Source organism: Rhincodon typus, chromosome 11 (genome assembly GCF_021869965.1).
Source record: "Rhincodon typus isolate 14 chromosome 11, sRhiTyp1.1, whole genome shotgun sequence".
Lineage (NCBI taxonomy): Eukaryota > Metazoa > Chordata > Chondrichthyes > Orectolobiformes > Rhincodontidae > Rhincodon > Rhincodon typus.
In genome coordinates, this window is record NC_063342.1 from 70,356,116 (window position 1) to 70,383,820 (window position 27,705).

The window sequence follows — 27,705 nt, forward strand, 5'->3', positions numbered from 1 at the left end:
TCGACCATCCACTTGGCAGTTCTGGCTGATGGTGGCTACAAATTCCTCAGCAAAATCTTTTGCATTAATGTGCAGATATCCCCTCATCATTGAGGATGAGGGTATTTGTGGAGTCTCCTCCTCCAGTTTATTAATTCGGTTCAATTAATTTTCCACCACACCCATTTACAACTGGATGTGGCAATACTGCAGAGCTTTGACCTAATTATTTGGTTGTGGAATTACTTGGCTCTGTTATTGCATACTGTTTAACATGCATGTTATGGTGCTGTAACCTCACCAGGTTGACACCTTATTTTTAGAGATGCCTGTGCTGCTTCTGGCACGCCCTCCTGCATTCCTCACTGAACCCAAGTTGATGCCTAAGTAACGATATTGAGAGGGCTGTGCATAAACTGAGCTTACAGCCTCCAGCAGAATACGATTCTGCTGCTCATCACAGAATCCCTACAGTGCAAATAGAGGAAATTCAGCCTATCGAGGCTGCACCTATTTTATAAAGAGAATCCCACTTAGACCCATCCCCTCCTCATAGCCCCGTAACCCCACATTTGCCATAGCTAATCCCCCTAGCCTGTACATCCCTGGACACTGTGGGCAATTTAGTATGGCCAATCCACCTAACCTGCACCTAGAGTTAGAGTCGCACAGCACGAAAACAGTCCATACCGAACATAATCCTAAACTAAACTAGTCCCACCTGCCTGTGCTTGGCCCATATCCCTCCAAACCTTTAGTTAGCCAACTGTCTTTTTTACGTTGTAACTGTACCCACCTCCACTACTTCCTCAGGAAGCTCATTCCACACGTGAACCACGCTCTGTGTAAAAAATTTGGACTGTGGGAGGAAACCCATGCAGACACAGGGAGAACACACAAACTCCACACAGACAGTCACCCCAGGCTGGAATCAAACCCAGGTCTGTAGTGCTGTGAGGCAGCTGTGCTAACCACTGTGCCACCGTGCTACCCTGGATGGTACTCACGGATACCCAGTTTTGGATTTCTAAATTTTTTTTAAAAATCTATTCCATTTAGCACTTTGGTCACAGCCCACAACATAATGGAGGGTATCCTGAATGTGATGATGGGACTCCATTTCCACAAGACTGTACAGTACTCACTCCAACTGATACTGTCATGGACAGAGATGCCTGCAACAGGCAGACTGGTGTGGATGAGGTCAAGTATTGCTTCCCTTTTGTTATTATCCTCGCTACTGCTGCAGACCCAGTCTAATAGCTTTGTCATTTAGCACAAGGCCAGCATTGGTAGCAACGAACCACTGCTGGTTTTGGACAGTAATATCCTCCATCCAGAGTGTTCTGAATGGCCACATCACTCTCATTCCTTCTTTCAAGTGGTGATCAACATGGAGCAATTGATCGGTTGAGTGGTGTGGTAGGTGGCACCTTTGTCGTCATGAGATTTCATGGGGTCTGGAATCAATGTTGATGATTTTCAGAGCCCTCCCTGCTGATTGTATACCACTGTGCTGCCACCTTTGGTGGGTCTGCCCTGCTGGTGGGGCGAGACATTTCCAGAGGCAATGCTAGAGGAGTCTGGGAGGGTCAAGACCTGATTCAATCATAACGACGCAGGAAAGATGGGTGTGGATACAGGCAAGACAACACAGGGAAAGGGGAGACTGAAGGTGAGGGAAGAAGCTGGCAAAAACAGCAATCGCAGCTGTGGAGTTTTCCAGAGGGGGCTCATAATGGTCACTTTGAAAGGATGAAGGTCAGTTTCTGTGAAGAGGGATCCAGTTCCCTGTTCTTATAATCAGAGCCAGAAGAGGGAGGCCGTGTGGAGGGTGAGAATGGGCTCTTAGGCAGCAGGATTTGGCAATCATGCACAAGAGGAGGCAGAATAGATATTAGGGTGTGACACACGTTCAGGCACAGGGTAGGGGAGCGGCTGGGGAGGCAAGGTTAGCTTGGCTTTTCGAGCAAGGGCAAATGCAATGGACACAAGCTATTCAACCATGGGGAGGTTGCTGTGCACCCTCTCTCTCTCTCCATTAAGATGCTCCAACAGAGTTAGATGCCTTGCCCTTTCAGAAAGCAATATTTCAGAGCCTGGTATAAAGTTCTGCTTTGGGACCATCTAACAAATATATATAGCCTGGTTTTGATTTTTCCATCCCTACTGTTAAGCTTTTCCGACCACAAGGCAATCCGATTCCGATCTCCTCCTCTCCACGTGGTAAAGCAATTCATACTTTATCTACCACACCGACTTTATTTTGATTCAGCTAAAATGGTGTTGTAATAAAACGTAACAAAAATAGATTATCATTAACTAAATAAGCTGAGCCTGAAAACAGCATTGCATGTTTTGGTAAGCTCCCATTCACATGTACTCTGTATATATGCTCACTGCTTACAGGCCTACATCATTTACTAATAATCCCTTTCCGAATAATATCCAGTTGTGAATTTTGGAAAATGTGTTTTTCTTGGTGATGATGGGATGACAGCATTTTTCAATGTGGTTAGTAAACAAATCAGACTTACGTTGTACTGATGGTTTGCAACAGGCTTATAATTTGTTGTGACAGCCTTATCCAGCTGTAGGGAGAGACGGAATGGTTTCGATGATTCCTCAATTTGCTGCCTGGAGAGAGTGCAGTAGGGGACAGGAAGCAAAATAAGTGCATTAGTATAATTGTTCAGCAACAAAAACAACACACATTGACATACAAAAGTGAAACACTGCAGATGCTGGAAATTTGAAATAACAGAAATGCTGAAAATACTCAGCAGTTGAGGCAGCATCTGTGGAGAGAAAACAAGAGTTAACATTTGATGAAGACTTTTCATCATATGCTGCCTAACCTGCATTTCCACAGCTCCTTTAGGGTTTTGAAAAGGCCTTGGAGTCACATGGAAGTGGTGATGCAGTTATAATGTTACTCACCTGATAATCTAGAGGCTTAAATAAACAAACATGGCATCAAAAGATTGTATCCCTAATGGTAACTATGAAACCACAGAATTGTTACAAAAACTCATTAGGGTTAGGAAAGGAAATCTGCCATCCTTACCCGGTCTGGCCTACATGCGACTTCAGATCTATAACCATTCCCTGAAATAGTCCATTCAGCGGTATTAAGCCGCTATGAAAAAGTCAAATAAGAAGAAAAATAGATAGATGGCCCACCTGACATCAACCAACATCGGTAACAAGAAATGGACACCTAGCCCAATCAATTCTGTGAAGTCCAAACATATTACCATCCATTGGCCATCAAGGAGTCAAAATCCTGGAACTTCCACAACCAGGACTACAGCAGTACAAGGGGACAGCTTATCATTACCTGATTAAGGACTATAAGAATGGCACTCTGCCTTGCCAATGGTGTGCACACTGGATTTAATGAATTTTTACACATGGTAAAGAGGAGAACTTTACAATCTAAATATACCAAGTCGATTAAGTGGAAGGGAGGAAAGTAATTGAGGCAAGAAATAACAAAAAGCCAATGATCTAGATTACAAGTATGAGGAGGAGGAGGACAGAGAGGTGGAAAGGGTCTAGCAAGCACCCAATTTAAGATTTAAAATGCTCAGTTTTGTGTGACATTGAATTGAACACCTGTTTTTAAATTCCTGCAAACTAAAAATGTTGTTAAAAGAAATCAGATATACCAAATTATAATTGAGATAACATATTAACAGGATGACTGCCTGAAGGCATTCCAACAGTCTTAATTTTTTGAATCATTCTTATTTATATCATTTTCCTTTGTGCTGCTTCTGCTGCTCACAGCAGTCAGGTATACATGGCGGTGTTTCAGGTTTCTGTCAATATCACAGTCAGGTTCACATGTCCCTGAAACCGGCTTGATTGATTGACCTCAACATTCCTCTCCCTCGGCATCGCTTCTTTCTAGCAAAGTAAAAGCAAGGACGTTGGAACAGCTAACAGCAAAGCTACAAGTCCATCACACCTCCTATCCTAAGCAGTACAACTGCAAATTAGAAACAACAAAATTCAAGTCAAAAAGAATTGACACAAATAACAGTGAAGACAATCTTTGGGTAAAAATCAACAGTGGCTTTGACGCCTTTTATAGTCAGCCTTTGCACACCCTCTCTCCAGACCTATACAACGGAGCAATGCTTCGAAAGATTTCCATACCTGAGGAATCATAAGTGATGCATGAGTCACCAGCTTTGGAAATAGGGAAATACGGAAAGAGTGGGGTAGGAATAAACATGAGGAAAAAAAAACAATGAATTACATTGCAGACCTGGAGGGGAGGGAAGGAGCTGAGCAATAACCCACTTCACGTGATCATCTTTATCTTGTGGTTACAGCCCTACCATGTAAGAGTTAAACTGAATAAGCTGATAAACAGAACAGGTCTCTAATACCATCTCCAGTTTACCACATTTTTGTTTTGAATGAGTAATATATAATGAGTTTAATTTCCCCCAGAGATGATCCAATGTAGGTGCTTAGTAGCTTGGGTTCATGGTTATAATTTATAGTTACCCAACTCCTGGACACTCTGACTCACACTGCCACCACACTTCTGCAACAATCAGCAGCTCCTCAGCCTTCATTTCCTTTTCTTCACTGTACAGCCGTGCCTTGGCAAGGCACAACCACTTAACTACAAACCACCAGCGTTTCTAACAGAAGTAGTCTCTGCTTCCAAAAGGTAAGATCATTTTTAATGTAATTTACCTCTTTTACCAGTTATTAGCATATTTAGTATTTTACCATAGACTATCAATTAAATTTCACAATGTATAGTGTGTCTCGGTATAATTCTGCTTCTTTTGTAAAATGCTAACATGGAGGTATTTTGAAGACTGAGCTCTAAAGCTACTGCACAATGACACAAGTGAGATTTATAGTTAACAGTTGGGCTGATTTTATAGCCTTTTTAATTCTCCCTGGATTGGAGAGGCCACTAACGGAAACTATTTCAAAATGCTGGGCAACTTGTAGATTGAAGTTGGCACAGTAACATTTTTCACGACTCAAGAATTCTGATGACAGATTTTTTCCCAAACTGGGGAGTTATATTTCACAAAAATAAAATTAGCCTACTGAATTGAGAAGATTGATTGGAAGAGCCTTGTTGTCTTATGTGAATCTAAGTTAAAAGATACAGAGGTAGGTAGGTTCTTAAAAGACTGCATCTTTTAGCTCCACTCCTGAATTTCACAACTAATTGCTCCTGAAGAAGTGGGGGGCTTACAGTTCAGTAACCTACCCTGGTCTGCTTTCGGCTATAACTGCTGAGCATAACTGGGATTCAATCTTCTGCCTTCTGTTTAATACGGAAATTTTTTACTAAGCCTTCAAAATGACCAATTTCTGTATAATCGGTTTGCAGTGGTTTCTGAACTGATAGATGTTGTTCTGTAAATGTGGCTCCACGGTGTATGATCACATCTTTATTTTTATTACATGCTTCAAGAGGCACTGCTGCTACCAGTATCACTTCTTTAAAAAGTGAGTTATTAATGTCAGCATCCTTTATTTCTTGCCTTGTGCTATTTTGTTTTGATGGTGCAGCGTGTACTCACTTGGAGGAGTTACTGAGCTCAACCATGGCAGGGAACTCAATGCGTTGCAACACAGATGGAATCACTAACCAGTAGTTAATGCAGCTCAATAGCAACCAGCTCGTTCGCTAACTTCTCTCCATCAGCAAAGTAATTCAAACAAAATGTTCGGCACAGACATTTATAAATCAACCAAACGTCAGCACTGAATACAGGATTTTTTAAAAGCCAAATAATAATTCCTTGTATCTATCTGGAGGGAATTGGATGTTGTCAGCAGCTCTTTCAACTGCAGCCATCTTAAGCATTCGGCATCTCTGCCACATTTCTACTGCAAACGTCAGGGTCACATTACTAAATGATTATCTGTCAGATTCTTGTTGGACACATGTGGTTCTGCTTACTTTTAGAATGGCAGCGAAAGGGAAAGTTACTCAACAAACTGTAACGTTAAAGAAACACTCTCAGACTTCAGCACAATTCCAGTTAAATTTTACAAGGCAATCGAGATCAGAAGTCAAAATTAAAAACAAGCTTATTAACCAGGTCTGCCTGTTACTACATTCTATGCAAGCCTTAACACAAAGATCAATCACTCCAACCAGAATACAATTTTGAACGTGCAATTACGAATCAGTCGGAACTTGTATTAATTCCACACATTATATCCAGCATCTCGGGATTCAGCTGAGCTTTACAGAGATTGGAAATGCAACATGGTGCTTTTAAATAGGAGAACCCAACTAAGCTACTTACCAATCTAACAGTAATGTTGAAATTTGCTTTTATTTGAGCATTTGGCAACTATAGGGTGCATTTAAAACCATGGAATAATTAGCATTAATAATGTTGAATAATTAACATTCAAGAACCTTGATCTGCAAAGGTCAGCACTCTGGGGAGTTTGTTGGTTGTGGATAAGGTTGTCTTTTGTGAAGCGTCTATGCTCTCAAAACGCTTTATCTGGGTAATTTCATCTTTCAAGCCTGTTGGTGTCATGTGATTTCGTGACCTTCAGATTAAAAAATCAAGCAACAGTACAACAGAGTCGTGCACATACACTGAGAACAGGCAATTCCCATTTTCAAATATGTAACTGCCTTAAATGCAATACTGTATATGCTTTGACAATAAGATTGTTTTTTCCCAGCTTTCTCCCTGCCTCTGTTACATCACGGTTTTTTCGATGATGCACATTGCCTCACTAACGTGCCCATTCTGTAACATTGCTCCGATAGCAGCAGAGTGTCTGAAGGCCTCGCAGCTGAATCCAGCAAAGCACCCAGACACACGTGTTTCAACCACAGTCAGTGAATAGCAATTAGATCGAGGCAACATGGCAGAGCCTTTTTCTATCCTTTCCTTAAGTCAGCACAACGGTCAGTCATAGTCACTCCGACAAACACCTTGGTTGAAGTTAGCCAGCTTAAAAATCAAGGAGTTAAAGTGGAACACCAGAGCTACAGTGCTGAGGGGGAATGCAATTCTGACTTCAGTAAGTAATTGCAGTGTTGTTGCACGATATTTCACTGTTGTATGTGGCTTGTTGTTCTGCACTAGGTGAAGACAGCTGGGTTTAGACCTTGTGCTTCTTTAGTTATTTTAATACATATCTCGCAAATAGAAGCAGAAATAGGTCATATGGTTCCTTAATATTGCTCTGCTATTCAATGAGATCATGGCTTTTCTTCAGCCTCATCTCTTTCTCGCACAATCTCATGATTCTCATTAAAAAAAATCTATTGGCCTCTGTGTTGAAATTACTTGGTGTCTGAATATCTACATGCCGGTGGTAGAGAATGTCAAAAATTCATTACTCTCTGACATAAAAATGTCCCTAGTTTCGGGCTTTAGCTTTCAAGCATCAGACCTATTGAACCCTCAAAATCTTACACATTTCAACAATAATTACTTCTCATTCTTCTGAACTCCAGAGAACATATGGAGCCAATCTCTCATTATAGGAAAACGCATTTATCCCTGGAATCAATGTTCTACTCCACAAATGAGAGTACAGTTTGCCTCAGGTGCAGAAAACAAAACAGTACACAGTGCTCCAGATGCAGTATTTCCAAGGCCCCTTTTAATACATAACGCTATCTATTTTTCTTTCCTACACATAGTACTTTTCGCTTACTGGCATGGTGATAAATTTGATAAGTTAATAGTGGGGGAAAAAGCAGTTTGACCAACCGTACCAACAGTGACCTTAAAGAGATGTACTGAGGAGTGATCTAATAGTGACCCTAGGACAAATAATTCACAGGCTGTAAAGAATCATACAATGCTATAACAAAAGGATGAACATTAACACATACAGAGAAGCTGAGGCAGCATATTTTAAACAGCTTTCAACAGAAAGCAAAGAACTATTGAATAAAGGGTGAATTTGCAAGTAGCCTGGTTATATACATTTTCCTAAAATTCAATAAATGCTGGAGCACACTACAGATCTGTTCCAGTCCAGTTTAACCATTGCAACAACCACCTTACAGTTCAGGACCTTCGGTAGCAAAATGCTGATGGAAGCACTTTGTTCAGCAGACTTTTACATGTTTTCATTGAGAGATAGAACCCATCTGATAATGCCTAGCCACAACTTTGGAAAATGCATTTCAACATCTTACCCATCACCTTCACACTTTTAGATCTCAGTGGCATGAGGATGACACGTTATCTCCTAGAATCTCAGCTGTGGCAGCTAAAGATTACACAAATCCACATTGCATAATTCAGCATTCCTTCTTGTATCACAACGTCCCTATACTCTGTTCAACACTCCCATTGCTGCACATGATCTCCAGCAAAAATTATAGGGATGTACTTACATCTTAACACTGTTCAGGAAAACATCACTGGCTCTTATATTCTCCAGTTTTAGAAACTGCCAACCCCCAAAAATATTGTGATTTAAGTCCAATCCGTTTGAAGGCACAAATATCTAAAAAGGCACACACAATCCTGCAATGTTTGTGCTTTCTGTACAACACTAAAACCATCAATGATACTTTCATAATGACAGTAAAACAGAGCAGGTTAACCATCTTCCATCAGCAGGAGATACTAAAATTCAAGTATCACTGAGTGGAAGGTTTGACACTACAACAAATTAAAATCTTGAGCTTTCCACATTCCCCTATTCCCTCATGTTACTTGGTTTCCATTTTGTTAACGTTATTTTCAGTAGTTTGGACTTTTCTTGAATTTAATTCATTTGTAAGTTAGGACACTTAATCTACCAGTCTCAAACACACCACTCTGGAGCTGCCACACATAATCAAAAACTCACATAGTTTTTCAACTCAATCAATGCTAAGAATGTAGCCATGTTACTCAGGTGGGTCACAGAAGTGACTGAGCCAACTCCATGATGACTTCTTAAAAAAAAAAATTACATGCTACATGAACTCTTTAGCTTTTTGGCAAATTATCTTGTGAACAGTCCAGAAGAAAGGCAGCTTCTGGATGGATTATCTAACATTGATGGATAGACACTCAATATCTTCCAGAAAACTTGAAAGAAAAAGAGTTTTTTTTCCCCTATAAAAATAGGGAGCCATGAGTAGCATGTCACAGTATTTTGGTGAACAGCTCCATTCAGTTACACAGAAGATAAATTCGTTTAGAATTTCACGACACAAGCAGTGCTATGACTGGGTATGCATCAGGTCAGAACCACTTAATGCACCATGGACCACAGCATGTCAACCAGTGAAATTAACTAAAATGTTACTTTGCTCCCAAAGTAACTACTGACCTTTTTAATCTCATGTAAGATTCATTGACAGCTGGTCTGCATTCTGCACGCTGAACCACAACTCCTTCAAACGTTAGTTTTTCTGAACATGGAAGGAAAAGAAAATCAAAATGAGTTTTGAGAACCATTCACAGTGTTGAAGAGCACTTAAAATTCAAAACAGCAAAATCAGTTGATTAGAAAATTTCCATCAGGATGCGTCAAAAGACATGGTTTTGGTACCCTAAACCCGCTTTGCTAAAACAGAAAGCTGACAGGGATCAATTATCCACCGTTCCTTTAATTACACAGAATGATTAAAGGATGGGTGGACAATTTACACCTAACTTGTTACTGTATTAAAAGGGAGATGACACTGTTGTTTGCCCACCTTGTTCAAAACAAATTGGAGAATTGCTGAATATGTCCTAAGCATCCAGACACAATGCAGACAGATATTTTAAATGGAACAGCAACCTCTGCCTATTTCCTTTATATTCGAGGAGAACGCTTATCAAACGTCAAGTTCAGCCAGATTATAAACATAGTGACCTGAGTAACAATTAATAGAATGGAAATTGGGGAATGTAGTGCAAGAAAGAAGGGGTTCAAACAAGATTCCCTTTCACAAAAGCAAATGGATTTATTCTGACAGAAAGACAACGGTGTGGAAAATCCTTTTGTTTTTCTATTGACAAATGAAACACCACAGTAATAGAAAAATATCCTGAAACCAAGCATGGAGTATCACAAAATTAATTCAGAAAGCTATTAAATAAACATGAGCAGCTGTGAGCCAATTGTCTCCACTGAGCCTTTGAATGCTGATTTTCTTTAACATTTTACAGAATGTGGCACACAAATCTATAAAACCTTGAGCAAGAAAAATGTCTAGATTTTGATCCATAACACAAATTTAACCAAATGCTTGTAAGGTTTCTACTGAAAGATTCTCAACAAACCTCAGTATGAAGTCTGATCAAAGGCTGCAAGCAAAAATAGTCAAACAGCAAGATGAAAAAAAGCCAGAGAGAAAGTTCCTCTTTCTCCTGATAATGATTAACAACTGGTGAATCTTTAGGCAGCATTTTAAAAAATTAGTACCATTGCAGCTGCTTCATTAATCCTTTTCTGTTTAGTCCAGCTGCCTTCTCCATCCCAGCTCCAAAATGATCTCCCCCTGCCGCCGCCCCTTCCTTGTTGAAAGCTCAACTCCTTGGTTGGGGTTCTCTTATACAGGCATCCCCCGATATCACATACTATTGGCTATTATCTATATGAACACTGACAGCAAGTGTGGACAGTCTATTCAACCGCTACCATATCTATTTTGTCCTAGCCAGACATTCACCACACAGGCTCCCTGCACTACCACTGGACAATGAACAGGAGCAGGAAAGCTTTCTCCAGGTACCTCTGCCTCATCAGTGCCAGCATCCTGCTGGCATAAAATGGTCCAGTTCAACATTGTCTTTACTGGCTGTGCCACTGCGGTAAACTTACCTGCAGCCTTACCAGAAAATAAACTTTGAAGTCCCCTGCACAACTCACTCTATTCAAAAGTGAAAAACAGATACTTTTTGTTCATTATTCATTTACAGGATGTGAACACTGCTGGTGAGGCCAACGTTTATTGCCTAACTCCAAATGTCCTGGAGAAAATACTGGTGAACTGCCTTCTCGAACTGCTGCCCATGTGAAATAGGTACACCCACAACGCTGGTAGATAGACATTTTAGGATTTTGACACCGTACGGTGAAGGAACAGTGATACTCGTTCCAAATCAGGATGGTGCATGGCTTGGAGGGAATTTGCAGATGATGGTGCACATCATTGTCCTTCTAGTAGTAAAGTTTGCTGAAGATCCCTTGGCAAGGATCGTGTATACATGCTGCAGCCACAGTGCACCAGTGATGACAAAGAGAAGGCTGAAGATGATGGATGGGGTGCTGACCATACTAACTGCTTTGACCCAGATGACGTTGATCTTCTTGATATGAGAAATTACATAGTAATTTTCTAGGGCTGAGATGATTGGACTCAGGTTATCATCTTGTACGCTAGGTACAACTCCAGCTCCTGGACAGCTTTCCTTGATTAGCATTAATGCCACATTGGTCATTTGCTGCCTTGATGACAAGTGAGAGTCACTCACTTCTCTCATCCATGTTTAGACCAAGGCTGTAATGAGGACTGGAGCCAACTGGACGAATTTAAACTTCACAACGGTGAGCAGGTCATTAGTGGGCAAGTGCTGAGTGATAGCAATCTTGTGGATGTCTTCTGTCACTTCCCTGAGGACAGAAAGTAGCATATTACGCAGTAATTATCTCATTTAGATATGCTCTGTTTTGTTGACAGGGTATACCTAGGAATTTTGCACATTGTCAAGTAGATGCTAGTTTTGTAGCTGCGTTGGAACAGCTTGGTTAGGGGTACAGCTACTTCTGAAGCACAAGTCTTCAGTACTATCATTGGAATGTTGTCAAGGACCATCTCGCTGTATTCAGTATGTTTACCTGTTTCGTGGTACCACATGGAGTGCATTAAATGAGCTAAATAGATGGTGGTGGGAACCCAGAAAGTGGCAAGAGTGGATAATCTGAAGATGATTGCAAACACATCAGGCTGCATTCAAATGTTGACTGTGACATTAATGAGGATGAGGTGGTCATCAAGTCCCTTCTTCCTGTTAATTGTTCACCAACATTTTGACTTGTTGTGGCAGGACCGTAGCACTTTGATCTGATGCATTAGTTATGGGATCACTTCTGTCTGTCTGTAGCATACATGTTGCTGCTGCAGGCTAGAATGCATGCAATCCTGTGCTGTACCTTCAGCAGGTTGGCATGTCAGCTTTAGGTGCACTTGGTGTTGATTCTGACACACTCTTCCCTCTATTCTTCATTAAACCAAGGTTGATCCCAGGCTTGATGAAAATGGCAGGCTGAAGGATATACTTGGTCGTGAGTATTCAGCTTGCAGTTGAACACAATCCTGGTGTTAGTGATGGCCCACACTGTCTCACCATTGCTCAGTTGAGCTGGTCTTTCTGTTCCAAATCATTCCTACTTAGCACAATGATTATGCCACGTAACAAATGAGAATGTCCTTAGTATGAAGTCTCCACTATAAATAGAGATGGTCATTTGTACCAATACTGTCATGAACAGAATCATCTGCAAAGGCTAGACTGGCTAAGGACAAGGTCAAGTCATTTGGTTTTCTCACTCACTGCAACAAGTCTCAACCAGTTCAGTCAGTCGTGATGCTATCAAACCATACATGGTGATTGATAATGAAATCTCCCACCCAGAGTAAATTCTTTGCTTTGTTATCATCTGTGCTTCTTCCAAGTGGTGTTCAACATAGAACAACACTGACTTATCAGCTGGTGGGGAGTGGTAGGTGGCATTAAGCAGGCTTCCTTGCCCACACTTGACCTAACGTCATGATACTTCACAAGGTCCACAGTCAATGTTCAGGACTCTCAGGGTTATCCCTCCCAAATGAACACAACTGTGCCATGTCTGTCCTGCCAGTGGGAAGGACATACCCAGGGATGGTGACAAAGGAGTCTGGACTATTAGTTGGAAGTTACAATTCTGTGAATGTTCATCAGACTCTTTGCTTGACCAATTTTTGGACAGCTGTCCCAATTTAAGTTTAAGCCCCCTGTTGTTCATAAAGGAGGACTGGTATATATGCATACATACACACAATACAAGAAGAGTGACTGAGCTTGAAATGTTAACTTTGCTTTCTTCCCACAGATGTTGCCAGAGTTTCTCCAGCAATTTCAGTTTTTGTTGCAGGGTGTTTATATCTCTGTTGAATCAAACCTGATCCCTAGATCAAAGCTAAGTGAACTGTCACTTTGAACTGTATGCTTCATTATAGGTGATGCAGCTGAGTAGCTTGCTAGGTCAATTCAGAGGCCATTTAACAGTCAACCATATTTCTGTGGATCTGGAATCACATATGTCAAATAAAGAAGGTGGATGATCTTCCTAAATGACAGCAGTAAACCAGATAGGCTTTTATAATAATTTGATAGTTTCAAGGTCAAGGTTACTAACACCCCCAGCTTTTTATTTCAGGTTTATCTGAATTGAAACTTCCCAGCTGCTGTAGCAGGATTTCAACTCTTAAATCTGGATCATAATTCCAGGTCTCTGAATTATTAGTCCACTTAAATAACCAATATGCTACTTTACTAATTGATCAGAATTGTTCTGACTCAGCACAGTGAACTCTTACCGCATTGTATTGTGGCTTTTCTAAGCATCTGCGGATTTATAGATAATAGTCACATTATTTCTCCAAGCTTTCAGAATTAATGCACTTTTTGTTTAAAATCACCACCAGTCTTATGACTGACTTTGAATTCATCATCAGCAACACTGAATCTCAAAAAAACTATTGTGGAGCACTGGTATCAGAACAATTAATGTACGCCAGTACGAGGTCAGATGCATTACTGAGAGCCTGCAGAATTGGCTGCGCTATCAACGCTTGCAAAAGCTCATGTTTAAAGATATGCACAATGTTAACTCTTTGCAATTTATTAAAGTATCCTTTTATGGCTCAAAGTATCTTCACACTTTCCTAACTGGATGATGTTAAACATTATCGCTCATGATGTTAAAATCGACTGAAATATTCACAAGGAGACCTGGCCTTCAAAATTAAGTGGTTAGAGGAGGCTTGAAAAATGTTGTCTGTTCAATTTTCTGGAAAAACGTAAATTATAGGCTGCAACAGGTCAAGGGTTAAACCAAAATGTACAGTGATATCAATGCTTAACAAGATCAAGAAAGGTGATTGTCAAATCTGCATGTTCATTTATCTACTTTTAGTTAATTTGTTGGAGGTTAAGGAAAAAAAGTTATGAAAATGGTTCACTTAAGCATTTTATTTCATTTGAGGCTCCTAATTTAGTACAGAGCATTTTACATAAATCAAACCTATCAGAGAATATCCAGCCTAGCCATTAGCAAGAACAAAAAGTACCAAATAAAAATGACTCTATTTTCGATACATCCCAGAGAAAAAGAACGCGAACCATAAAATAATTTTCCGGTCCCCAGGATGTTTAGTCACCTGTGTATCGTAGGCATATATAGCATTGAACTTGTAAACAGGAAGATACGTTTATACCGTATAAATTTCAAATCATTCACCACGTCCAACGACATCTCCTTGAAATTCAATGGCACTTCTGTCACCAAATCCCTGACCAATAACCAACTGGAGATGGTCACTGACCAGAAATTTAACTGTGAGGGCCACAAAACATTGTTCTAACTGCTAGAGGAGTTCAAAGGCTGGGTCTTATTATCATCCCAGCTGATGGTAATATCAAACAAGTTAGATCCCACAGTGAAATCTGGCCTGAAAGATCATCTGTTTAGCTTTTGTAGTTGGTGATTAGTTGCACCATGGTGATTAATCACTGAAACATCTTCACATGAGGCTATGGATGTTCTTTAATAACACAGAGTTTCTTACACAAACAAAACATGAAAGGCTGTTAGGAAGATCTCAATGCAAACATCAAAAAATTTCAGCCTGTTTCCTAACACAATTCATTACAGAGTTAATGCCAGGGAAATATCAGTCCTATCTCCACCGTTTAAATCTTTACTTAACTGAATTTCCCCAGTTTTTCTTCTCCAGTTGTGGAGACAACTTCATGACTGCTTTCCAAGACTGCTGCCTTGAATCTTTCACAATTCTGATGGCCTAAACTTTCTCAGTTCTAACAACTTGATGTTTTCTGTCCAAACTCTCCTGCTTTTGAAGCTCCACAAACTACAACATTTCAGCTAGGGTGACTGGTTTCCCTGAACTGACTTGATTCTCCTGTGTTCTAACTTCTGAACCGAACTCTGGATTTTTCTGAAATTAAACTTTGAACTTTCAGTTCTGGTGTCAAAACAAACCAACTGCCTTCATGTGTTTACTTTGCCTTTCATAAACCCAACAGTTCTAAACATTTTATCTATTGACACTACAGGGGTTCTTCCAGGAACTTAACTGTAATTACATGTTTTCTTGTACTAATTTATTTAGGTCACTGTTCAAAGGGAATCTTGTCTTTTGAGAAACGCTTCGCAGACTCACCCAGATCCATCGGTCATTGTCTTGAAAACCAAAAGTATAACATAAATATATATTATATGGCGGTGAGTGGCCACCCCGCCCAAAACTGATCCACCACCTACAAGGAGGAAGTCAGGCCTGTGATGGAGTCAACATTCCTGAAGAGAAACAGTTGAAATAAGACTCAAGAAACTCTCAGTCAGTTCAAAGCAACCTACTTGATCACTATCCTATCCACCACCTAAAGTATCCATTCTTTTTACCACTGGGGTACCATGCGGTGTGTATACTATTCACAGGATGCAATTGCGGAGAGTTGCCAAAGATTTCTTTAACAAATTAACAACTTTCATCACAATGGAGGAATAGAACAGGAAGTGCACGGAAACACCATCACACCAAGGTTCCCATTCAAGTAACAGATGATTCTGACTTGGACATATTGAATATACGCCAAAAGAAAAGGGATATTCCACCCAAATAGTTTGTTGTATTTACATTTAACGAACTCATCTCAGCTTTCAGGACATTTATGTTTTTTCACGCACCTAGTTTCCTTTGAAGCCATACAGTTATTTAACTCAGCCACCACCTGTAGTACTAAGTTCCACTTTCTATCTCCTGTGTGGGTAAATTGTATTGAGGTGGAAGATCGGCTGCAGTCTCATCTAATAGCAAAACAGACTTGAAAGGGTGATTGGTTTTTGATGCCCCTAGCCCTATGCTCAGAGTAAAGCTAGTTATCCTTATTTCCCAATTGGATTTGGTAGTAACTGCCCTGTTTTTATGGTCCTTGGTATTAGATATTCCTACAAAAGGAGACATTCCCTTTGTTCTAAACAATCATAATTTAAAAGACCTCTATCAAATCACCTATAATTCTTATGTCTTCGAAACAAAAAGCCCACAAAGGAAATTCCCTTAATCCCACTAACACATTACCAAACGAGTTCTTAAAGTCAATTAATTTTATATTCCTTTGTCCAAGTCAAAATATTTGCAAAAAACAATTCTATGCATTTGTTGTATCTTTCAAGAAATGTCAAGATCAATCAAGACATCTCATATTCTCTAAACCTGGAGTGTTGATATCAATATTGCCAGTCGTTGCTGGAATTTCCCATCTGACCATCACTGTGGGAGAACCTTCACTTTATGGATACAGTGGTTCAAAAAGGCAGTTCATCACCAGCTTCTCAAGGGAAGCTTGGAATCGAAGATAAATTTCTAACATTGCTAGCAACACCTATATTCTTAAAATGGAGATTAAAAACTCCACATTCTATCAGCTACGTCAAAACTCTATAATGTAACACTCTGGCTTACGGGGCACATTGTTGTTTGATCATCTTTCCTCCTCCAGCAACCGTTTTTCTCTGTCCCAGCTAAAATCCTGCATGTTACAATAGACCATCCTTCCCTAAATTGCATTATTGAGCAACTGCTGGATTACCCTATTTTGCAGATTGCTCTATTCCATCAAGGCTACTAATGACTATACAAACTGTACTTGAACACAATATCAAGAAGTACTTTCAACCTACTCCTGAATTCTAATGTAGGTACTTGACCAATTCAAGATTAAAGCATTCTTTCTGGAAATCTGATTAAATATTGATTTCCGCAAAAACTCAAAAACATCAATATAAATAAGTGGAGTTCTTCTTGTCTACACTGTAGTACATTGCACATTTGTGGTTAACACCTCTAAGTCTCAAATTCACATCAACCTCAACACGTGGTAAATATCTCGTTAGTTTTCTGTTCACTTTCAAAATAAATAGTTAATTTAAACTTCACCGTTCTTCTTCATCTGACTTGAGGGTTGGGATATCTGTGTTTTCAGGCCATGACAGACTGTAAATTGAGAACCTTTACTGCGTGCTTCACTTAGATGCAAACACTTAAGATGCAAAGTCACAAAGCTTTTAGCATTTCCTATGTGAGCTTATTTCTACACATTCATGCAGTTCTGCAATCCGTAGGTCTAGGTTTCACTCTTGCGCTTTCTAACTTCTCCAGAGAAAGATCGAGGCCTGAGTGTGGCACAGTCATCTTGGAAGTAACAGGTACAAAAGACCAGATTTGTATTTGGGTTGGGAGAATACTGGAGTTGGGTCCGTTGCCTTTAACAACAGTGCAGATGCAGCCACAGGGGCTGATGAGTACCAAACTGAAATCCAGTTCTAATGAAAATAGTCAGGTCCATTGGCCCTTACCTCCCTCCACGGAGTTCCCACTCATGCTAACTCATTCCCCATCCACTCCCAATGTCCTCTGCCTGGTAACACATGCCCCCCCCACGCCACACCCACCCACCCACCCTTATAGCACCTCCACCCCAACCTCTGCTCCTCTACAGTCCCATGGCCCCTCCTAATCCCCAGGCCAAATAATGCTTTGTTATTCCACTTTAAAGAGCAGTCGTTTTAACTAACTTAACATTTCCACAGACTGTATGCACCTTTTAGGTACATTCATGGTCTATTATTAAGAATTACAAGTCTTACACAATGGAAAACTGCCCTTGTTCTAGCAATGGAGTTTGTTTTAGGTCTGTGTGGAGTTCAAATGACCCTGCCAGGTTTGGGTTTCCCATGTGTGTGACTCACATTCTGCCCCTTTATTCTATGGCAAAAACAGGTTCTGTTGGAAATGGGGTCGTATTCTGGGCCACAGAGCCATTTTAACTAATCCACTGAGTCACCACACCTCTGTGAAAATCTGAGCCTGAAAATCAAGTCAACTAACTTCTTGGACACAGTTAGCTCATACCCTGTGAACTGTGTTGGCACTCTCTCATTTACGGAAATACACAAATAAGAGATAAGGTCCTTAAGTTCTGAAGTTGTTGGATATTTGATGTCATGTTTCCATCAGCCAGTGGAAAAGGTAACAAGATACAAATAAAAGAATTATAATCCAGTTGGCGGGGACGAAGAGAACTCAGAGACAGCATGATGTCAGGATCGGTTTATAATGAATTTAATGACATTAAAAAAATTAATTTAAATGACTTAAATAAATTATTAAATCAGTCAATAATCCGGCATAAAAATAATTCTGCAAGTAAAGTTTCTAAATAATATCGTGCTTTCAAGATTAGAAGAATTTAACTCAAACAATATTTAGAACAAAAATTTTAATCCTATTGTCAACCAGTGCACTGAAGAGATAATTGGCCATTTCTGGACAATATCACTCATACAGGGTCATCTGAAATCGACACAGTCTAATATGTCATCTATGCTAAATACCTGCATGTTGGAGTTACAGCAAATCCCATTAAAAAACGCCAAGTTCTTCGAATTTGATTAGGTGTTTACATTTTTCAATTAGTAACATTGGATAAACAGAATGACTGAAAAAAATATATATTCCAAATAGGAGATTTGGAAGCCTTCCACAAAAACAAAATCCTTCCTTCTGAATTAAACAGTTTTAAAACCATTTGTCTGCATTAGTGAGAGTGAGATTAGCTCTATTGTTTCACCAAAGCTATTAAGAAATCACAGACAGCAACCAATGCATACGAAAAAAACAGGTCAGTGGCTTGTACACACAAATAACATCTATATCAATATTAGTTCCCTTCCAGTGAAAAGGAAATCTCATGACAGACTGCATTTGGAACATCTTCCATTCAGATACAATTCTGGTAATACCTTGGGTTTATGTTTGAAAAAAAAGGCGAGACAGGTTTAATTCACCAAGAGGTAACAAATGCACTTCTGCATTTAGAAAGAGAAAAGCAAATTTTGGTATCAAACTATTTTGCTGCAAATTTACTGCAATGTTAAGTTCAAATACCATTTACAGCGAAACAGAGATCTTATGAAACCTTGCCAACACTTCAAATTGATTACTTCTCTTGTGTGTGTACAGGTCTTTCAACCAGCAAATGTGATCCACCACCACCTAACTAACATCAAGGCTTGTGGAATGGAAGGGAAGATCAACAAAAAGGAAACTGACTGTGAAGGAAAATGCAACATTACCGAAGGCTTGCATAAAGGCAAGAACTGCAAATCATCTGTGATCACCCTTAATGTAGGTGGGCACCTGTATACAACACAGAGATATACTTTAACCAAATATGCTGATTCCTTACCAGAAGCTTTGGTGAATGGCAAAATTCAGAATACTGTTGACACCAATGGGAATTACTTCATAGATCGTGATGGCACACTGTTCAGGCATGTCCTCAACTTCCTACGAAATGGCGAGCTTCTCTTACCAGAAGGATTTCGAGAGTTTCAACTTTTGGCAAGGGAGGCAGAATTCTATCAAATAAAGCCTCTGACAGATGCTCTGAGAGCCAAGTCAGCGAGCATGGGGGAAGGGTCAGAAAGTACATTCCTGGAAATAATTGACAGCCACGATCGCTCTCATGGTCTCAGAATCTACTGCAATTCTTCGGATTTCATAACAAGAGTAAAAACACGCATTATTCAAGTGTCAAAAAGCCGCCTAGATGGGTTTCCGGAGGAATTTGTCGTGTCATCCCATGCCATCCAGTTTAAGTACTTCATTAAATCAGAAAGTGGTGCACGGCTTGTCCTAAAAGAAGATAATACCTTTATATGCACACTGGAGACCCTAAAGTTTGAGACTGTCATGATGGCTTTAAAGAGTGACTTCAAGTTACTGACCAGCTTGGATAGTTCCAAAGGGTCGATCGTTCAGAGTGATGCACTTCATTTTCGGAAGTAAATCTCACTTTACAAATAATACAGAAGAGTGCTGCACATCACAGTAACAAACACTGAGGTAACAAGGACCCTTTTGCAACTATAAAAATTTGGTAAAATAGGCTGCTTGGTAGATTAACATAATGATGTAATGTACTATGCACCACTAAATTGAAAAACAAAATTCAAAGCTCCCAATTACATTATAACATTTGCAATTCGTCCACAAGCATCTCATTCCATCATATCACTTCCAATTGTAATTGGCTTGCTTTGCTGAATAACAATACAAAATAAATAAATATAGATCATGTATTACTGGAATATTCGGTACAGCAAAAATAAAACTTCATTCCAAAAACTTTCATAACCTCAATTTTCAAAATATCCATAGTAATATTTCCAACATAGATTTCTCTCTTTCTTCAGCATGAAACACTTCAGGAAAATATTCCATTCTCACAAGGTGATATGATATGCAAGTTAGTATCACAGTACTTTAAGTCTTGGAAACTATTCAGCTCTATCCATTGGGCTCTGAGTAACAATGTTCACTAAAGTAGCTAAAGTTCATCACAGTTTCATTAATTGCAGATTGGGACAGTGAAATTAATTCTAGATTGCTCCAGCAGAGTTACAATGTGCTGGCACTGCCCCAATACACATTGCCTCAGTGTGTGTTGTAAATCTCAGAATTAAATGCAAACAGAAAGTAAACAAATTTATATTATGTGCATCAGAATGACATTGTTTAATTGCAATGATCCACTCATCATTCATACATTCAAATTCTTTCTAACAGCATGAAACTGAATTCGCTCCAAGTTGCTAATTTCTGGTCTATTAACACTATAGATACTCAAGAGCTATCAAATAAGAAGACCACTTCAATGTGTGCAAGCTTGTCTCAAAATTGGTTGTTGCAGCTTAACTGATAACAAGCATATATGGTGCACTCCTGAATTCGAATGCTTACTACACTGCTTTTTCGGTGCATGGAATGATCCGTAAATTCACCTCCACCCCCCCCAAGAAAGCTGTACCTTTGGAATCGTCATCCTCTAAACCATGTTAGGACCAATGTTCTGGCAAGATATACAACTAGGGTGAAGAGAAAGCTTTAAATCTTGGAGGTGAGGGTTGAGGTTTGAGAAGACGTAATAAACTGAACACAGCATACAAGGTAAGAAGGCAAGGTTGCAATAAGGGAAATGAACAAGCATCGGCAAGAAGGGACAAAGCACGCAAACCAAAAAAAAAGGAATGTATATTGGAGACATTTCACATACTGTGCCACCAAATGACGAGGAGCAATCATCATCAATCATCAACAATAAGTGCCAAATCTTAGTCACGTCACTGTGGGGAAGCACCTGGTACAGGTCACATCATTCATCATAGGCAAGAAAAACATATAGGATGACTCAGTAACAATCCGCCTGCATGTATCTGCCAACAGTTTCCTTACAGAACAGCAATGGTGACAATTCTTCTTCTTGGGGACAAGATGGAGGGGAGAGAACAGCTGAGATATTAAAAATACAGAAGATGGGTAAAAAGAATGTGTCTTTTACTAATCAACAGTATCTTTTGTCTTTGGCTTTGGTAATGAGACTTTCTGGAAAGAAATATAATAAATTATATCTAGTTTTGAATTATGTATTAATAATCACAAATGTCAGACTATATTGTTAAATGCAATTAAAATGAATATTTAAACAGTTACGTTAAGCATGGCATGTATTTAACTTATATACAATAAAAATTTTCAAACCAAATATTTTCTGGTTTTCAAATTTATCTCAACGTCGAGTGAAAAATCAGGAATAAAGGGGAGAGATAAAATGATAAATCAATTAGAATGAATGGTTTGTTCAAAAAGGTTGACTGGATGATTTTCCATAACATATCATTTGGTTATGAATTCACTTCTTAGAAGTTGTGGTCAGTTGTCATGGGCAGGAGGGCATGAGATTGAGATTAAGAAGGCATGAGCCCCAGCAAGTAGATCGGAAGGAACCCAGCCTTTACAATTGTTCAACAGGTTTAAAATTCTTGCAGAGGCTGGAGGGTGGATAGCAAATTGACCATGGTAGAGAAAACCATTCGTGGAGGATAGTAATGGTGGCAGTGGTAAGGATGGGGGGTAGAGTTAATGGGAATTTGTTAGTCGTGAGGTTCAACATTGTACTGTGCAGACAAGAGCAAAGGTTCAGACACCCTGCCCCTTTCCAGAGGTCAAGGCATCTGCTCTGGCATGGAAACAAAACTGCAGTGAGAAGGGAAATGTAGGGGTGACCAGTACCTTGCTACGTAAGGTGACTTGTAACTGACCACATTAAGCAGCCCATGCCTGCTTACAAGATGGCAGACAGAAGCTAAGCAGCCTGCTCACACAGTGAAATACGATGGTACCTTTGAATGGGACTGCTAGAAGGTCAGTAAAAGAATGCTGTATGTTCCCATCTGAGACAGTTCTGATAAAAGGATGCCTTAGGACAGATAAACGACCAATTCCAGCTTTATTAATGAATGGATGATTGTCCCAGCAAATGAATAACATCAGGTGCTAGATTAAGTCCTTAAGCAGCTGCAAGGATAACAGCTAAAGTTATTTCACAGTAAACAGTTGCCTCTTTGAAGCGACATGCAATGTTGAATAGTTTCTAAATAAAAATGCTTGAAACATAAAAATTGGTTTCAATACCTAACCGGATACATTACAAGTCTTAAAAAAACATTTATGCTTACATGTGAAGGTTAACTAGCCTTAGGAGACACCTTCTCTTATGCCCTGAACAAAATTGATTGCTCACAATCCATAAATTACAAAATATTAACAGTAGAAGTTACATTTTATAAGTAACTTTATAACAGAAGTTAACTTTATAGCAATTAGTTAAAACTAACTTGACTTTTTATTTTTACATTAAGTAATTGGGACAGTGGGAAAATAAAAGGAGCAACTGAATGTGATAAAAGACAGCACCAAAATGCAATGGGTAATAGAATTTGAGCTGTGCTCACACATAAACAAGCCTGAGAAAGATTGGAAGGAGTACAGCCTTTAAACTTCTGGAATGCAAATGAATAGGATAGATAGAAAGATCCCAAAGCCTAGTGATTACAATGTCTGGTTAATACCATAAGATCATGACAACCTGGGGCTGTCCATTGAAGTGCCCATCATTTATTAGGTGTCCCACGGGACTGGGCGTTTGGATTAAGGGGAATGACAGTGAAAATGTTGCGTTTGATCAGAGTAACAAAAAATGTATAAAAATACTGTGCTTCTTTGTAAAAGCAGAGGGTGTGTCATTGATCTATCCTTCGAAATCAGATTCAGGGAAGATCCTTTAGCCTTCTCCCTGCATAAACCAGTTTCTGCTTGAATAAACATCTTCCACTTGCCTGAATCCTGCCTGCCTCTCAAGTCTTTGTCCCTGGTCAGGAAAAATGCTCCTACAGGAAAGATCAAACGGCCATTGTCCACAGAGATACCAATAGACACAACTAGGAAATAGGTTTCAGTGAGGGAACACAAGCAGCTGGAGCCACATTAAAAACCAGAACCCCAAAAGTAATAATAAGATTACTAACTAGGCCATCATATTGACATAGGATAAATAAAATTCAAAACCAAAATGCACACCTCAAAGGTTAGTGTGGAGGAAATAAGTTTTCATTCAATGTTACCAGTATTGAGGAAAATGTGAACGGCACCTTTGAAATGGTCTTCATCTAAACTTGCCTAGGACAAATTTGCTGGCGAGATGTGTAACTAGAGTGAAGAAAGAGCTTGAAAGTAAATAGTGGAGGTGAAGGCTTAGGTTTTGGAAGACGCAATAAATTGATTACAGCATACAAGGTAGCAATAAGGGAAATGAACAAAGCATACAAGGCTAACAAATGTACAAGCAAATAAGACTAGAAGTTACAAAAATAGTAGGAAGACAGACCTAAGGGTTCCAAATATGAATGCACAATGCATTCTTAGGAGACAAATTAGTAGCGCAGATCAAAATAGCTATGTATGACCATTACATAGACAAAGCCAAAGATGACAAAGACAGAGATCTGATTATTCAAGGATACGTGACATTTAGGACGGATAGGAAAATAAGAAAAGGTGGAGGAGTTGCTCCGTTAATTAAAGGCAACACTGGGACAATAAAAAGCAATGACCTTGGGTTGGAAGACCAACATGTAGAAACAGTTTGGGTAGAAATGAGCAATACTGAAGGTAAGCAGCTGCTCGTGGGAGTGCCCCGACAATAATCATACTGTAGGACAGAAGATACAGAAAAAAAAAGGGGGAATCTCGTGAAAAGGACACAATGATAATCAAGGATGATTTTAATCCACTTAAAGATTGGATTAATTAGATTGGCAAAGATAGCCTGAATGAGTATTTTGGGACAGTTTCTTAGGGAAGCATGTTCTAAAGCGAATCAGGAAGCAGGATATAGCTTATCTAGTAATGTGCAATGAGATAGGATTGATTAATGATGTCATAGTGAAGACAACCCTAGGCAGCAGTATTGATAATGTAATTTAATTTCACATTCTGCTTGAGGGAGAGAAGACTAGTACTTTAAATTGTCATTTGTAGTACAGAAATTGAGTACTGTTGAACAAAGACACCTTATCAAAGCTTTTTGTGTTGCACTCATCAGTACTCTTCACAAGAAAACCAATTTAAACGGAAAAATCAAAATTTATACTGCATGAGGGGGAATGCTGATTAGTTGGCAATTGGACTCTGGTACAGAAACCGCAGTGGACTCAGGTTCAGCTGGGAATTCAAGAGGACAGTGGAGGATTATTTGGAGATAATCTATGTGCAGGAATATGAGAAAAAGGCGAGAGAACGGCACTATGGAATAGAACTGTTGCAGGCACAATGGGCCGAATGGCCTCCTTCTACACCAGCACAATTCCATATTGTGCTGTCTCGGAAAATGCATCCATTAGTGCAAATTGACAACTAACGGGCCAGGCTTTGTTTAAATACAAACTGGCAGGTTGATTCCGATTGGTCATGGCATGCCCCTCAGAAATTAACCAGCGAATGGCTGTCACTCATTTTGTTGAGCAGAAATAGGTGCAGAGCATGGACACTCTCTTCCTGTCTGCAAAGGCATGGCACAGTGGTTAGCAATGCTGCCTCACAGCACCTGGAACCCAGGTTCGATTCCACTCTCAGGCAACTATCTGAGTTTGCACGGTCTCCCTATGTCTGTGTGTTTACTCCAGGTGCTTCGGTTTCCTCCCACAGTCCAATCATGTGCAGGTTAGGTGGACTGGCCGTGCTAAATTTCCTGCACTGGTCAGGGGTTTGCAGGCTAGGTGGATTAGCCATGGGAAAAGCAGGGTTACAGGGATAGGGTAGGGGGTGGGTCTGGGCTCTTCAGAAGGTCAGTGTGGACTCAATGGGCCAAATGGCCTGCTTCCACGCTGTAGGGATTCTTTGAAAGAATAAGGTCCTGGTGTATCTAATGTAACAATAAAAAGTCAGTTAGTTTAGACTAATTGCTATAAGGTTAACTTCTGTTATAAAGTGTACACCGAGAGCCCAAATTGGTCATCAGCATAATTCTTTGTATGCTCAGGATTATCTAGCAAAGTGTTGTCCAGTTGCAGAGTCACATTTAATGCCGTACACTGTGTGATAGGCTGCCATCAGTGGATGGAACCTTGCTATCTATTGACTACTTGGTACAATCCACTAGTCTTTGGGGCACATGGCCTAGTATCAGACTGGCAAGGAAATATATAAACTGCGTTCTTCAATTGTGAGATAGGCAGAAAGTCTTGTTAGTGGCAAACATCACTCATATTGTTGAAGAGTGTTCAGCACACCTCAGAATATCCCAGGTAGGGAAGGTATCCCAAACATTTGATCAACAGGTGAAACTAGCTGTTTCATGCTACTGCAATGCAGCAGCAACACAAGTCTCCAGTAGTTTGCAACACACAAGGAACTGATTGTACTCAACTTCCATGCTTGCAAAACTCATAACAGTATTTAAAATTAGAGGAGATTCTGCACTTGGTCAATATATACTGGATAATCTTGCATTTGCAAAGAATTCCACCAATTTAGGATTGTCAGTTGGGCTTGCAGTGTAGTGTATCTGCATGTACAGGAAGCCACACACATTGACACACAGGGCCCTTTTCTTTGCAGATAAGATATTTCTAATCTACCTGTTCAGACATATTATTACATGTCTCCTGGCTCAGACACTTTTTAAAAAAAATTCATTCATGGGATGTGGGCATCACTAGCTAAGCCAGCATTCATTGCCCAAAGGACAGTTAAGAGCTAACCACATTTGCTGTGGTTCTGGAGTCACATCTAGGCCAGACCAGGAAAAGATGGCTGATTTCCTTCTCTAAAGGACATTAGCAAACCAGATGGGTTTTTCCTGACAATCGACAATGGTTTCATGGTCATCATGAGACTCGTATTTCCAGATTATTATTGAATTCACATTTCACCATGTGCTATCTGCCATGTTAGGATTCAAACCTAGGTCCCAGATCATTACCTAGGTCTCTGGATTAATAGTCTAGTGATAATACCACTGGGCCATAGTCTACCTTTGAGGGTTGGCCTACCTTTCAATGCACCACAAGAACCCTCTCTTCTACAGATTGATGTTTTCTAATCAGCCTGTTCAGAGACGCTATTATACTCCTCTGAAGCAGGTAGGACTTGGGATCTGGGACTCTTGGCTCAGATACAGGGACACTTCCACGGCACCACAAAAACTCTCAAGACATGTACACACTTTGCACCTGTTTCAAGTCAACAAATTAGATGATTATTATTCATTTCTCAGGGCAATGGATTTAGTTGTCAATCAATAATAATTGATTCATTCTCCATGGCAATGTCTCTTCCAATCAATTAGCATTCTCTTCTCATGAAATACAAATTGTGTTTATCCCCTTCAATTGGTATTCTTGCAAAATATCAGTGCAAGACATAAAGGTTCAACAAAATGTTGAAATGTTTTTTCTAGTATTTCTAGTGAAATACCAGTGTTTTAAACTTAAAAAAGGAAAATTATGAGGGCATCAAGTCTAAGCTGACTAAAGTGAGCCAGGAAATTTTGCTTATGGGATAGGGCATCAGAGCTGCAGTGGCAGATATTAAAGGAGATAGATCAGGATATTCAGGAAAGGTACATTCCAGTGACAAAGTAAGATTCCAAGGATGAATCACCTGCGACTAACTGAGGAAGTTAAATACAGTATCAAATTGGAAGAAAAGGTATGTAATTCCACAAAGATGAGCGGCAAGTCAGAAGATTGGACAGAATATGGTGAAAGCAAAACGAGTAAAAATTAGAGCACGAGAAAAAGATAACTAGAAATATAAAAACATATAAGCAAGAGTTTCCACAGATATGCAGGTAAGTACGAAGTACTGCACTTTGGGAGATCAAATGTTGAGGAAAAGTATACTGTTAATGACAGGACTCTGAACAGCATTGATGTACAGAAGGATCTTGGAGTTCAAGTCCACCAAAGTTCCATGGAAGTGGCCACACAAGTAGATAGGGTGGTAAAGAAGGTATATGGCATGCTTCCCTTTATTGGTCAGGGAATGGGGAATGGGGAATGGAGTACAAGAGT

At 39.7% G+C, this 27,705-nt stretch overlaps 2 protein-coding genes across 3 annotated transcripts in view; one reads left to right on the top strand and one right to left on the bottom strand.

Moving 5' to 3' along the window:
• Positions 1-27,705, bottom strand: part of LOC109937412 (general transcription factor IIF subunit 2) — a 103,072-nt gene that overhangs the window by 15,578 nt on the left and 59,789 nt on the right. For both annotated transcript variants that reach the window (XM_048602904.1, XM_048602903.1), the window contains 2 exons: positions 9,283-9,364; positions 2,517-2,616 (listed from right to left, as the gene is read on the bottom strand). In XM_048602904.1, the coding sequence (XP_048458861.1) occupies positions 2,517-2,616; positions 9,283-9,364 (182 nt within the window). The remainder of the gene's footprint in view (positions 1-2,516; positions 2,617-9,282; positions 9,365-27,705) is intronic.
• kctd4 (potassium channel tetramerization domain containing 4) lies at positions 4,331-21,836 on the top strand. Its single transcript, XM_048602905.1, is given in 4 exon segments — positions 4,331-4,615; positions 4,618-4,669; positions 7,977-7,980; positions 19,253-21,836. Coding segments are annotated over 4 exon segments (1,020 nt in total). The 5' UTR covers positions 4,331-4,479; the 3' UTR covers positions 20,081-21,836.